A 14,409-nucleotide genomic window follows, 5' to 3' on the forward strand; every position below is an offset into this window, starting at 1 on the left:
GCAAAACATCAGGAATCCATGGGTAATGGACTACCTCATTTACAGTGGAACATCCAGTTATTTTTAATGTGGTTACTTGGAATGTATCAGTCAATGATTTTAGAAAATTACTCCATCTAAATGCAGCTGCATCATGCTTTGCCTAGCAATTAATTTAATCCAAATGTGGGGTCAGAGCCTTTTACCAGACACAATAAAGCAGTACTTCTAAAAAAACCCTAAAACACATGACCAAAGCCAAACTTTATTTTTCGTATTTACATATACAGAAGCTTTTGCATAAAAAAACTTGAAAACCAAATAATCTGTACATATAATACAGCAAATTAAGTCTTCATGAATAGAATCTTAAATTTTCAAGTCAATTAAAAAATCATTATATTAAATAAACCAGTATTAAAATCCAAAAAATGGGGATGAGGATGAAGAGGAAAATAACCACATAACATTTGCATTCTGCCCTTCGCAGGTATCATTTATGCTCAGTGAACATTTGTTCTCCACGTAACTCGAAAAACCTCCAAATTCTGAGTTTCTTTCACTTGTCTGAAATAACTCCAATAGGGTCTGCAGTGGTGAACTACAAGTGCTTCTCTTCTCTTCAGGAACAGACAATCCATCTGAATTCTTTCCACATAACTCCATATTCTGTTTCTGGGTTTCTTTTTTATTCCTTCTCAAATTAAGCTTCACTTTTCTGTGCAGTTTTCCAGACGGTGAACTGTGGGCAGTGCTGGCAGCTGATGCATTAAGTTCTTTGTTCACAGCAGTATCCGATACCTCAGCCTCCAGAACGACATTGTGCTGCATTTGTTGATGATTATCACATAAATCATGATGTTTCTTGACAAATGTAGGATTGGCATCTGTTTTTTTCAAACACTTTGCTGGTAGAACTCCTGAATTATTTAATTTTCGTTTTTGTTGCAGTAAATTTTTGTCTTTGTCACTAAAATCTGTAACTTGGGTATGAGAATATAAAGTATCCATTCCTTCCTGAAAACACTGTACATTCTTTTTACTTACATCTGGTTCAAGTATTTCCTTGCTGGACGGCTCAGAAGCGTGAGACAAGTTCTCTGTGTACACTCTGTCAGCTTTCTGAAGGGGTGGTTGTATGGAATTTGATGATACAACAGTCTCTCTTAACTTCACAGCACAGGAGCAATCAGTCTTAATATTTTCATTATTAATTCTGGACTTACTCTTTAGTTCTGCAGGTTGTGATGGGTGACAACAAAGAACTGAACAGACAGATGCAGAAACACGGGTAGGTATTGGCACAGAGTTTGGCTGTACTTCTGCAGGCTGCCGATCCAGTCTGAGTGCCTGCATTGCAGTATCCTTCCAGGAGTAAGTTTTCAAAGAAATGCGTTGCTTTTTCAGTCGCTCTTTCAGCTCATCTGGTCTGGTTATCTTTCCAATAATAGGAGAAAAATATCCTGTGCTACATTTTGTCCTACAATGAAATTGTTTAAAAATATTAACAAACATAAAACACCCCGTGCAACGTAACTCCATATGCAACTGATCCTAGAAAAGCAACTGAACTGACAAAGGAGCTTTTGTTTTTACTCCTCAAGGAAAGATATCTAGGGTAGTAACACGCTATTTTTACAGGAGCAGAGTGTCTTATAGTTTTCATGGTTTTTTACTGATTTCTACAGCTCATGAAGTTGTTTTAAAAACACACAAAGTAGTCTGGTATTTCAATAAATCTCAATTTACAGTGGCATTAACAATAAATTAATGAATATAATGCAATGACTATAAACACTTACAAATATTCTATGCTATATACACACAAAATGAACATGATTTTTGACAAGATTTCAGCCTAACAACTCAGAGTATTTTGAAATCACAAGAGAAATAAAGGTTTGCTTTCATTAGGCAATCAGTTGTTTGATTCTATTTGCATTTTCTTTGATTTCACTAAGAATATCTTTATTTCTTCATTACTTGTCTTTTTTTAAATAAATAAACAAGAAAGTCATTCCTTATCTCCTGGCTCATTTCCAAAAAATCAGAGCAACCTTGAACAGTGTTAGTGCTTCACGTAACAAAGACCCTGGTGCCTCCAGTCCAAGACACCAAACAAGCCTTTCTCGCCCTTCAAGCTCTTGAGCTACAAAGAGAGGAGTATTTGCTTTCTCTGTCCTGCACAGGCAGCACAGAAGCCAAGAGGTTTAGAGTACAGGTAGGAAGCTTTTCCACACGGAAGGAGACCACATTGACTAATCTGCTGTCCTTAGACTACTAAATGTGACACAAAGCATCCAGAGCAAGCTGTCCAGACATTGCTGTCTTTCTGTCTTAGCAGTATTTCAGCACAGTAGATTTTGTGTTACAGGAGCTGAAGATAAGTAGGACAACTTCTGGTAACTCTCAGTCTCATCCTTCTCTAACGTCATCTGCACTTCTGATTTTTTTTTTCCCTAAGTTCTGCTTTACAGAACTATTTGTCACATACAACCTCATTGAAAATTTCCATTATCTATTTCAGCCTTAAAAACATGACTCTATCCTGGTCTACTCAGATCAAGAATTTCAGAACTATCTTTATGTTCAATCTCCTGACTCACAGAGTCTTTAGAATTTACAACATGTAACTCACCTTTTTATTTTTCCTGTATCATCATCTTTGTATGCAACAAACTCATAAACTAACTTTGAGATTATGTCATCAACAACTTTATACTGTGTGCTTTGTGCAAAATTTCGGTGCCGCTCACTTTCAAGATGCTGCAATCAAGAAAAAACATGAAATAAATCTAATATTACAGATATGAACATGCAAGTCAACAGTACAACAAGGAGCAAGTAAATATCATTATTTTACTACCAGCATCTCTAAGACATGAATTACTGGTGCCTTCAGTTATTAGAGATAGGTTTTAAATCTTAATTGCTGCTTCTAACATGGGAAAAAAACCTAATTTGCTGGTTATTCAGAAAAAATACTTTAAAATAAAAAAAATATAGAGAAATCTCTGGTGATACCACATTAAAGAGATATGATGGTATCAAAGCATATACTTGACATTTCACATACTGTTTGCAGATCTTCATATTTCTTCCCACAACATTCACAATATCCTCTCTTTTTTTTGTCCTTCTGAGGAAACTGAGCAGGCATTCCACAATCCTTGTCACTGTTTATTTTGTTTCTGTTAAGAGAATATTAACGAGTCTTAAACATGGAACTGAGTGCTCAACTTGTCCCTCACAGTATGTTTACTCTTTCTTAAACATCCCCCCCCCCAAAACAATCCTTTATTTCTCCTTAAACTATTTACATTATTTTAGTCAATGTTTAAAAAAAATGAAGAATTATGCACAATTTAAAATCAGACAAAAAAACCCCAGAAACATTTACTGCAAGAAGACAGGCAGACCCAGTGGAAAGATATGTACACACAGAACATCCTGGTTAGTATAGATGTACTACTATCACTAACTCCAAATAAATAATAGAAAAAATTATTGCTAAATAAATAAAAATCAAAGGACATTTAGAAGTCTCTGTGAACAGCTGATAACTAGAAACAGCAAAAAAAAAGATTTTAACATCACTGTTGGTTATACATATTTTTGACTATGCTGACCAAATGCCATTTTGTCCTGTTTTTCTATGTAAAGGCTAAGTGGGAATGCCAAAAAATGAACCTAAAGTTCTTCCTGGACATTAAAATGTGAAGAGGTTTTCAACAGCTGCTCCATGATCTTCAGAATCTTCATCTGGGAAGAGTTACTGCTTGATGCAGTCCACTACTAAACTACTTAAAGTTGATATGCCAGCAGTAAAGCAAAGTCATCAATCTCTATTTCCTTTTTACTCTGAAGGAATAGTTCCATCTCCCTTTTTACCAAGTATCTGCATAGATGTGAACTCAGGACTTTACCTCTAAAAATCTGTCTTGCAAAATCTCTAGCTTACAAAGCACAGCAATGCATTGTTAACACCCTGCCCCAGCAGTTCTTGGGTTCCCCAGGACAGGGAACTCTCGTGTGTGCTTTAATTGTTACACCAGCCTTCACACTTCCCTCTGGAAAACACTAACACTCACAGAGAACCAGTAAAGCGGGGAAGGAGCAATAGAATGGATCACCTGAAGACTGAACAAGTCTGCAGGTCTTGCCCAATGCAGAAGCAATTAGAACTAACAATTTTTCTTCAACAAGTTCTTCTCCCAGGTAAAGACAAAACAAGTGAACCTTCCCCTCCTTCTCTCTCTCCCAAAACTGACATTGGTCACATTCACCTGCTAAGTATGAAACATTTTCCCACCTCAACATCTCTTTGGTATGTGCCCATCTGAAATATTAATTAGGAATATTGATTCAAATATAAATCCTGAAATTTTCACTATTTCATATTCCTCAATCCATCTAAACCAAAACTGCCTTTTTATTTTTTTAATGCTTTAAAAAGAATGGGTCTTTCCAACATTCTCTGAAGAGACCCAATCAGAAATTGCCTTATTAATTCAGGAACCCCTGCAACATATGTTGTTTGCCTTTTCATACTGCTACCTTCCTTGCAATTAAAGAAAAAAAAAGGCATCATGGCAATATCAGTTGAAACCTCTAGCACTGTATTACAGTCAAGACTGCACAGAACTGTGGAGAAGCCACTTCATAAAGAAAACAGGTACCCCAGCTAAGGAAGTCTGCAGCCCCACGGACAGAAAAACAGCAAAAATACAGAAAGTTCCACATAGAGCAAGGCTACCCGTCACCTAATTATATTTATAGTCTCACACGAATCAATTTTAGAAGTCATTTAAAATAGCTAGGTAGAAAAAAAATTTTAAAACCAACACTGATTCACAACAAACAGTTAATTAAGACTCTTAAATAGTTTCAAATCATAAAATTGATTTGCTGAAATACTAACCGCATCTGTAGCACTCAAATAGAGCCTGAATGCCAAAGTGTATCACACAAACACTGTAAAGCCAGCTGCAATTCTACTGGGCAGCTGGCATCCACTTTTCATCTCTGAAGAATTGAAGCAGTGTTAGCAGTCTGATTTCTATGAATTATCAACAATATACACCCTTTGTCAATAACAGTTAGGCACTGTGATTGAATATCACTGCTTTAATAAATTCAGCTATTTGTTTCAGCACTATATGAACAAATACAAAAGAAGTCTTAAGAAACCCACTTCTTGTGAAATACTTACTGAACAGCATCCAAGATGAGGACAAAGAAGAAACCAGTGGCAGAAAGGAAAAAGATATCTTAGGCTGAGCCAGAGTGAAAGGAGAAGGCCACATTTTTGGATGTATGCATCTGTATGCCCAGAAAAAGGACTAAAGACAGGATAAAGAGGGCACAGATAGAGAGACAGACACCAACAGTGTAGTAAATACATCACATGAGACATGGCTAATAGTATTAAATAGCACAGAAAATTAGAAGATGAGCAATTATTTTAGAACACAATTAGTGATGGAATAATTCAGAGAATGCTCTCCTCTACCCACACCTCAATAAAATAAAGTTTTCAACAAACCTTTCCTTAGACTGAGTTTGCTTTTGACCAGAAGTATACTTCTTATCCACCTCAAATGGACTATATGGCTTTGGAACACAATAGTTCAGAAATGGAAAACTCAGTAACTGCAGGTAAAATGGTCGGTACTGGCTGTATGAACAGAAAACAAGCACATGAGAACCTTCAAAAATGTAAAAAAGGCTTCATTGCATACATTACCCCAGGTCCAAAATCCTAAAAAAGTCTCTTTTACATATGACATAGACAAAATGCTAAGCAGATAAATATCTTACAACAAGTCATTCATTTTTTCCTTGATACTTTCCTTCAGTTTCTATAGCATTCTTACACATTCCTTAAGAAATGACTTGTGTGCCTGTTAGTTGTTTTGAGTTGGGTAACCAATAAACCCAAGAACAATTTGGACAACAGTGCATTTGTGCTCCTGAGAAGTAGCTACAGCAGCTCTCGACATCCAATACTTTATCATTTTATTAAAAAATTAAAAACCAATTCACCATTCAAAATATAAAAAATGACATTTTCATTTTTCAGAAAAATAATATTCCTGTACACCACTACACTTTCAGAGATACCAGAACTAGCAACCATATCACTGCTCTGAATAGATTAAGAACTTCTAAAATAAGACATGTCAAAAGTTCACATACTGAATAATCAGTTGACAGAAAGGCTGATGACAGAATTCAGTCTGATTTTTTCTCCACATTACTATTATAAACTACCTAGGCAAAACTACAAGAGCAAGTCTGGAAAACATGATGACAATAGGGAAGCATCACCTTCTGCTTCTAAACTGTTAGTTATGTTGCATTAATGTTTAAAAAATTATGTTACATAAATATTTAGAAGTGTTTCAAGTGTTTAGTACTCCACTACATTGTGAAATTCACATATATTTATATATGAATTTCGTATCCTTACAACTCTGTCAGTCCAATCTCCCCACTGTCCCCGTGTCCCTCATACCTATTGCACCAACTCACAGTGTACAACCAGGTTTAGATCTCTGCTTTCCAATTCAGGAGTGTCAGAGAAATCAGGTGAAAGATTTCAGCGCTTATAAACAACACCATCACTCAGAAGTTAGGAATTTAAAGGTGTAAATTACGCTGTGCAGAACCAAACTTTTTTTACAATTCATTGTTCTCTCAACTTCTGGCTAACCAGCATTTTTTTACACAACAAAGACTGACTAATTACAGGACCAGAAATATATGAAATTTTTCAAGGTTAAAGTATCAAATCTCATGCTATGTGGATATTGAAAGCAGATTAATAGTTTGTAATTTTCCTTTTTAAAAGAAATGATTGAACAGGAAATGAAACCTAATTTCAATTAATTATTTTAACTGATAACATCTCTTTCCTTACATCTAAAGGGTCTCAGCAGGAGATTAATGTAATTGAGTTGGAACTGCAGAAGTGGAATTCAGTATGCTAAGTTTTATCTGTCTTTTGGACTACAGGACTTGGATCTAAGGAAAGATGTAAAGGTTTAGGATTCCCTTTTATTCCTTGATAGGAAGCAACCCAAAGAACCCACTCATGACCTACAAAGATGGAGTTACCTGTTAACTTGCCACTTCCATCGCCTACTGCAAATATTCCCTACTATACTACCACTTGCTCAATCTCATTTGGTGGCTAAAGACATTTGTATGTCATTTTAAGAGGGCAGTACACTTGACATCTGAAGTAAGGAAGTTGGAAGGAATTGAGATTTAAGAACACACTTCTTCAAGTAATTCTGAACTACTCAGTTTGAGAATCACATTAGTAAATGCATGAAGAGAACACTTACCGACTCCTGTCTTCCACTCTGATAAATGGACTTTTCAGTCTACCTGCTCGAAGGGGGAGAAAAGGAAATTAATAGAGAATTTGTTTTCATCATTTATCAGTTGCCCCAGTAGCTTAATAAACAAGCAGACTTTATTTTAGAACTCATTATGTACAGGTTTTGACAAAGTCCTGACTTCCACAAAATTTCTCTACCTGCTTCTCTTGGACATGCAAATTGGCATACAGCACCACATGTGACCACAGGAGAAATGCAGCACATTTTTAAGCATTCAGAAAATAAGTCAAGCCAGAAACCTCTACAGCTGTTGAAGTACTTACTTTTTGACTTTGGAGCAGTAACGTGTTTTCCCTATTGAAAAAAGAGAGATAGTGTAAAATCCCTGTGAGTACTATTGTGCACTGTACTTAAAAGATTTAGCTGTAGATAATTTAAGTTATGAGAGTCTCCCTGTGTCAATCACGACTTCATGTGAAGTCATGATGAATTTTTCAGGAAACTAAGCTTATTAGTACTTTGAAACAAGGCAACATGTTTCCCAAATAAATATTTCTTTTTACACTGAAAAAAAGAAATGCACTCCTTCAGATGCCTCAATTTATTTTTTCTAAAAGCAAATCTAAAAAAAGAATCCCAGAAAGGTAAATCATACACTTACTATTTCTACCCTGAAAATACCTTGCCATGGTTGAAAGTTCAGTCTTTAATAGAGATAACATTTTCACAACACTTTGTAAATCCTAATTAACTGCAAGCTGCAAAATGCCACCAAAACCTTGTAGAACAGCAAGTATCTCCAGTTAAAACAATTCATTTGAATGGATTTACACAGGCTGTGTCTTTCATTATTTTTATCAATGAAGACTAAAATCCAGAGGAATATTTTGTCTTCAGAAAACAAGTGAAGTCTACAATCAAGCATCAGCTGTTAAATGTAATTGATTCCAGTATAAGTACAAACTCATTTCATACTATTTGCCAAAAAACCTCACCCATTATCCACAAACACAGTGATGACCTGGCACAGGATTTTATGTGGCCTCAAGAATCAGACAATGTTACATTCCAAAACAACATGACACACGCTGCGTAGTTTGGTTCTGTTTATCTATCAGGCCCCATGGCTAATCTAGCCAATTGTGCAAATTACAGAGCAACTGCAGATGGAGCACACAAGACCTACAAGCTTTAATGCCTCACTACATCACAGACTAAACACCTGAGAAAAGGGCATTTTCACACACCAACTCCACATACATGGCAAAATAGCTTCAAGATGCTTTATGCTCATTCTCTATGAAGGAAGAGTTGCAGATTCCTTAGAGAGACAGCTCCTCCAGGAAAAATAACTATGATTTTTCAAAATGGCCCATCACAATGAAAGAACTTCTAATCACTGTCACAGGGAAAATTATACGTGGCAATGTAGCTGTCATATACATCATACGAAAACAACAATACATTTTATTAATTACTTTTGAGGCAGGCAGAACGGAAAATTTAGACAGTCCAGCACTTCTAACTCTTAGATATCTTTTGCAGGAGCACAGGTCTAGACACTATGGAATCAATGCTAATATTAAAGTTATTTTTAAGTAATACTTCGCATTTTCAAAGGTGGTTTCTAAATCAATTCACAAGACATACCAGTCTGTGAAAAACTGAAAATGAGCAATACCTTCATTAAAATAAACCTGACAACCTTCACTGTACACAGTTCTTAGTGTACTTAGTACTTAGAGTTTTCATATGTTAATGAAACAAATGGCATTTTTATAAATGGCAGAAAGGCACTTACCACATCTTTAGAAGAACTGCCTGCTCTTTTGACTAGATAGAGCTCCCTTTTCTTTTGTTCAATGCAATTCTTAACATCTGGGAAAAAGTGGAAGAATTATACTCAGTTGACTAAATTTTGTATGTTTGACATAACTTTTTAATATTTCCAATTCAACAAAAGAACAGTTAAATGAATGTTACACATTTTGATTTAACAAAAACATTTACCATCAATATGAAGTATCTTCACTCCCCAACTCAAAGCATTGGACAGTATACTACCAGAAGGGATTAAGTCCTGCAAGCAATAAATTATATTAATAATCTTAAACAATACATAGTAATTACTTAAAATAATTAAAATATAACATGTAATATGAAAGCTGAGATTAAAATGCAGATGCTTTGCCAAAAGAATACTCTCCCAGACTCTTCTTCTGTCTGTCTCTGTATTACAGCACCTCACCATCAAAAGAATGCATTTAACCTTCAGAAAACCAAAACTCTTTTTTATGGTCACATTTTATAGAAAGATTTGAAGACAGTGAATTTATGCATTGACTTCATGAGCACCTCTCAAATGCTAGTTATATTAGCCATCCTGACAAATTTTACTGCTTGTCCTAAGACTCCAAAACTTTCAATTCTTCAGGAAGTACCCAGAAAACACATCTGACACTTCACTTAGGGCAATCTCTAAACTTCTGCCTGAGCATTCCGTGACTGACTTCTCTCTAAAACCACTAAGACTGTTTTTGCTACTGCTTGTTTTTTAGAAAAACAAACCACCAAGGTTCTGAAGCACAAGTTTGTTGATTATTTGGCTTACCTGTTCTTTTATTGCTTTTTCAACCAAGGACTTTCCTCTGCTCATACGAACCTACATTAAAACAGAAACACATTTGTAGCGAAGAGGTAATTTACATTGCTCTTAACAAATACATGCATTAGCTATGAGGGTCTCCTTTTGTTCATCCCACTGCTAATTTATCAGTAAAGTGTATCTTTCTCACAGAATTACAATTTATACAGTCAAAGGAAAAAAGCCCAAAACAAAAAAAAAAAAACCCAAGAAGCAATCATTTTCAGCCAAAAAAGACCACTGCAATGTTAGTGCTGGGACAAAGCAGATGGTGGGAATAAGCAGTCAGTGACACACACCAAAAGACGGGCTTGTGAAAATTATAATCATGAATATAATCATAGCCTCTGTCTTATCCCCTGCTTTTCTATGGCCAGTGCATGTCCTTTTTCTACTTTTTGCTGTTTATTCATAATGAGCTGCCTTTGCCTATCCAGACTGTTTGCAAAATGAGGTGACCTCACCTATGCGACACCAAGGCCAGCCTGCAGCCTGCTCATGTTTCAAACTAAGCACCATATACATAGTACAGCTAATTATTTTCAACTGTATTTTGAAAGGACACAACTCTTGCTCATGTAAGTAACTTCACATAAACCTGCATAAATTCAGCTACTAAGTGTTGCAGTTAATGTGAACCTCTAAGAAAGAGCTCAGAAAATCTTAATGTTCACAAAGCTCAATTTTAATTATTTCCTACTACCAACAGGGTGTGTTTCTGCAGATATCAGCATTAACAACATCAAATCAGCCAGACTTGAACAGGCTGTGTTGCTAAAGAGACAGGAATCACTGGATGTCATCACATGCCTGATCCAGCTGCCAAACACAACATTAATGTTTTAACTCAGACATACTACATTAGAACATATTTTAGTGTACTCTGCTTATTTGCAAAAATGGACCCTTTTTAAAATTAGTTACAAAAATTTTGCTGAATTAGTTCAAGTTTAACAAGTTAAGTTTAACAAGTTAGCCTGAATAAATGTAAAAGAATGTTTGAAAGAAAAACCCTTATTCACCCCAGGAAACTGCAGCCACCTTTAGGAAACAAAATAGGAGACAAACTGTAAGAGCATATCCCATGGATTGCACTTAACCTGCAGTACTATCACTAAGAAACTTACTGTGTCTACTATCTTAAATGAGCTTCCATCATGTCGATCTTTTCGGCTGCTAGGATGAGGTGAACCATTCCCTCCATTAGGTGCAGACTCTGGACTAGGAACAGGAGAAATCTGGCCAAGAGCTGATGCAAATTTTGCCTCCTTTTTATTAGTCACCAGATAGTTGATATCTTTACTAAGAAAACTCTCCACTCTCTAAATATAAAGATAAAAACCAAATAATTATTTCAGGACAATAGATCAGTAACTCAATTTTACATTGAATATTTTAAGGGAAAGTGATAAAACTTTCAAACAATTAAGTTCAAAAACACTGAGTTAACAAGAAAATATTTTCTAAATATCTGTATTGGATGACCATGACAATTAAGTTGTACTAGCAACTTACCAGTCACAAATTCTAATTTCAATATCTTAATTTTGTAATCATTATCAAAAGAGCTTTGCTTTGTTTATTACGATTTTTTACTATCTACCTGAAATACTTTCCAATTACAAGAATGCAAACATGACATTAAGGAATAACAGACTAATTCAAGGAAAGCAATTCTCTCTAATTTTATGTATCAGAAATTACACAACAGAAGTGTTCAGCTAAACTTAAAGGCAGGTGTTTGCAAATGTAATTTACAGTCTGCAAGAAGCTATACATTTACTGAGCTCAGAACCACCAGAAAAACTAAAATTCAGGATAGCTACCTGTTTCAGACCTACAGTTTTCACAAATTTTCTCAAAAAAGTAAAGTCTTAAGTAGATTCATATTCTCATACTCAGCAATATAAAAATGTGGCCATTCTGCATTTACTCTCCTCCATTTTGCTCCTTCAGTCTTTCACTGCCAGCTACAGTGTGTTTAACAGCTATCTACCTTGTCATTTCATGTCAGACTGTACAGTTTGAGGTATTTTCCTTTTTTCCACTAATCCGTGTGGAAAGCACAAATCACACAGAAACTGTGCCTTTCGATTCTGCTCTGTGTATCTTTTACAGAAACGGGATATTCAGAGAGGCACTTTTAAGTGCACTCCACACAAGTGTCAATGGAACATGTGGTAACTGATCATCAGCACCTCAGGCTGAGGCACTGACTCCTCACAATAAGCCAAAACCCCTCCCCTCTCAGTCTCTGAGTTTTGACCTTACTTTTTAGATATGAATTCCTAAAATTCTAGTTTAGAGAGAAAAACAAACGACAGCATGCACTTATTTGAGGTTAAACACGTAAAACAACGCACTTAACTCAAAACCGTGTTCTTGCTATTCCTTACACTATGATTTCAGACAGCACCTTGATTTACAAGCACCAATTTTATAAAGCTGCTCAGTGTTCCTCTGAGGTCAAAGAAGAATTGCCAAAGCAGCGTTCAGAACAGCTAGCAATCTAAGCAGATCCCTTCTGCCTCTGCCTAAAAGGTGTTTAGTAATACACACGATGCAATTAATGTTATTATTATATCCTGTACTTCCTTCTGTGTGGAAGAGCTCCTTCCACACAGAAAGGAGAACTAGGAAAAAATTAGTAAGACGCTTATAAAATGTATTATTTAAGTAAGAGTATTCAATAACACTAAGATACTCTGTGCAAAAAGTAGTTAGTGAAGTTACTGACTTACAGAAAACATATACAAAACTCTTCCTTTAATCTCTTTCAGGTTCAGCTGAACACTGTTAGTTGTAACATGCAAACATGTCCATATAGTCAGAAGCAGCAGATGGAATAGCACCCCAAACAATGAAAGCTAATAAATTTGGATAATATTTTGAGCCAGGTGAATAATCAACTGAAAACAAAACTTCCTAATAAGAACTTTTGTTCCAATCAGTAAAGCAGCTTCTCTTGAAAATCCACAGAATAATTTGTTGATAAGCTCATTGTTTATAGTAAAGTTTAAGACAAACACAGGAAAATAAGGCCCCATCTTAGAAAACTACAAATATTAAAATGCTGTTACAAAGGACACAAAAAAGGCATTCCACATGTGCACGTTTCTTTCTAGGTTCGTACAAGTCTCTATTATTAACCTACCCCTCCCAGCTCTTTGAGGTCCTTTCCCAACTTTTCAGAGATCACATTTGATGGGATATCGAGGTAAAACACCTTCCCAGTGAGTGGCTTAAATTTGAGTTTCTCTGGTTTTCCTGTGTCTTTTTTCACATTCTTCAGGGAAGATCTTATCTTTTCTGGTTTTGCTTGTATTTCGTCTGCTGGGGGGGGAAAAAAAGGCAATTTAAACAGAACTAGACTTTGGTTTTCTTTTCAAAAGGAAAAATTCCTAAATTATGGAAATGAATGGAGCAAGTTTCCATAGAACGGCTTGGGCTGGCAGGGACCTTAGAGATTATCTAGTTTCAACCTCCATGCCATAAGCACGGACACCTTTCACTAGACCACGTTGCTCAAAGCACAATTCAAGGTATGGGTTTTACACTGGTTTTTCTTCCTTACTGACTTACTCCTAGTTGCTTCTCTTCTGGAGAAGCTCAAGACAATGAGAGCTGCCACAGGAAGTGAGCAGGCCTCTTCTGGAGACAAAAAAGCAACATGCAAAGCAGTCCCTCTGTTAAGCATTCCTTCCCTCCCTGAAACAGTCTCAGTAAAGGGAGCAGAACCACTAATGCTGCAAAACCTTCTAAGGAAGGTTTATGAGCGCACTAAACAACGCAGGAACAGCAGTCAGTTTTGTAGGATCTGGAAGATAAAAAAGCCTAGAGAAATATGGACATGAGGAGACATAAACTGGTGTAACTGATCCAGAATCTAAACAGAAAAGCAAGGGTCTCTCGCAAAGGGGGTGCGTTCTCACACCCTGGGCCTAAGGTGCCCTCCATACAAACACCAGCGAAGCCTTGCCCGGGGGGAGCAGCTCGCCCAGCGCCATGTCCCACACACCAGGGACACGCTTTGGCGTTTCACTCCCCACCCCACGCAAAGGCCCTTCCAGTTGCCCCCTGCCCGCAGCGCCAGCCCGAGGGCAGCTCGGGCCCGACCCCGGCACGGGGCGGCTGCGGCGCCTCACAGCCCCAGCCGGGCTGGCGGCACCGGCTAAGAAAGGCCTGACCGACGGCGGCGGCTCCCCGCGCTGCCCGCAGCCCCCGCCGCTTACGGGAACGCGCTCCTTTGTCGGCGGCCTCGGCAGCGCTCGGCTTCATCTTCCCGCGGAGTCACATCGTGCTCTGCTCCGCCGGCACCCGATCGGCACGGCCGCTCCACGCCCGCCTTCCCGCCTCCGCCACAGCGGCCCCTGCGCCCTCACCAACGGCCCGCGCGGCCCGGCCCCTCCCGCCGAGGGCGGGCGGGAGGACGGGAGG

At 37.3% G+C, this 14,409-nt stretch overlaps 1 protein-coding gene across 3 annotated transcripts; it reads right to left on the reverse strand.

Moving 5' to 3' along the window:
* Positions 1-224: 224 nt before the first annotated feature.
* DBF4 (DBF4-CDC7 kinase regulatory subunit) lies at positions 225-14,385 on the reverse strand. Of its 3 annotated transcripts, none has more exons than XM_063412730.1 (12): positions 14,205-14,385; positions 13,127-13,302; positions 11,100-11,294; positions 9,940-9,990; positions 9,339-9,408; positions 9,130-9,206; positions 7,652-7,682; positions 7,332-7,377; positions 5,525-5,656; positions 3,056-3,170; positions 2,618-2,745; positions 225-1,459 (listed from the first exon to the last, which is right to left on the reverse strand). In XM_063412730.1, the coding sequence occupies exons 1-12, from the start codon at positions 14,248-14,250 to the stop codon at positions 397-399; spliced, it is 2,130 nt and encodes a 709-aa protein (XP_063268800.1). In that variant the 5' UTR covers positions 14,251-14,385; the 3' UTR covers positions 225-396. The 3 variants fall into 3 exon arrangements, with proteins under 3 accessions (XP_063268800.1, XP_063268790.1, XP_063268782.1); XM_063412720.1 differs by having other exon boundaries at positions 7,332-7,374; positions 13,127-13,305; XM_063412712.1 differs by having other exon boundaries at positions 13,127-13,305.
* Positions 14,386-14,409: the final 24 nt, after the last annotated feature.

Source organism: Prinia subflava, chromosome 1 (genome assembly GCF_021018805.1).
Source record: "Prinia subflava isolate CZ2003 ecotype Zambia chromosome 1, Cam_Psub_1.2, whole genome shotgun sequence".
Lineage (NCBI taxonomy): Eukaryota > Metazoa > Chordata > Aves > Passeriformes > Cisticolidae > Prinia > Prinia subflava.

Bases quoted from the DNA above. Each gene is read 5' to 3' on its own strand.
- DBF4 (XM_063412712.1), bottom strand. From the start codon at position 14,250: ATGAAGCCGAGCGCTGCCGAGGCCGCCGACAAAGGAGCGCGTTCCC. The intron at 9,991-11,099 runs GTAAGTTTCTTA...GTTTTAATGTAG, and splicing joins CATTTAAGATAGTAGACACA to GTTCGTATGAGCAGAGGAAA. The intron at 2,746-3,055 runs GTATGTGAAATG...TCTTGATTGCAG, and splicing joins AATATGAAGATCTGCAAACA to CATCTTGAAAGTGAGCGGCA.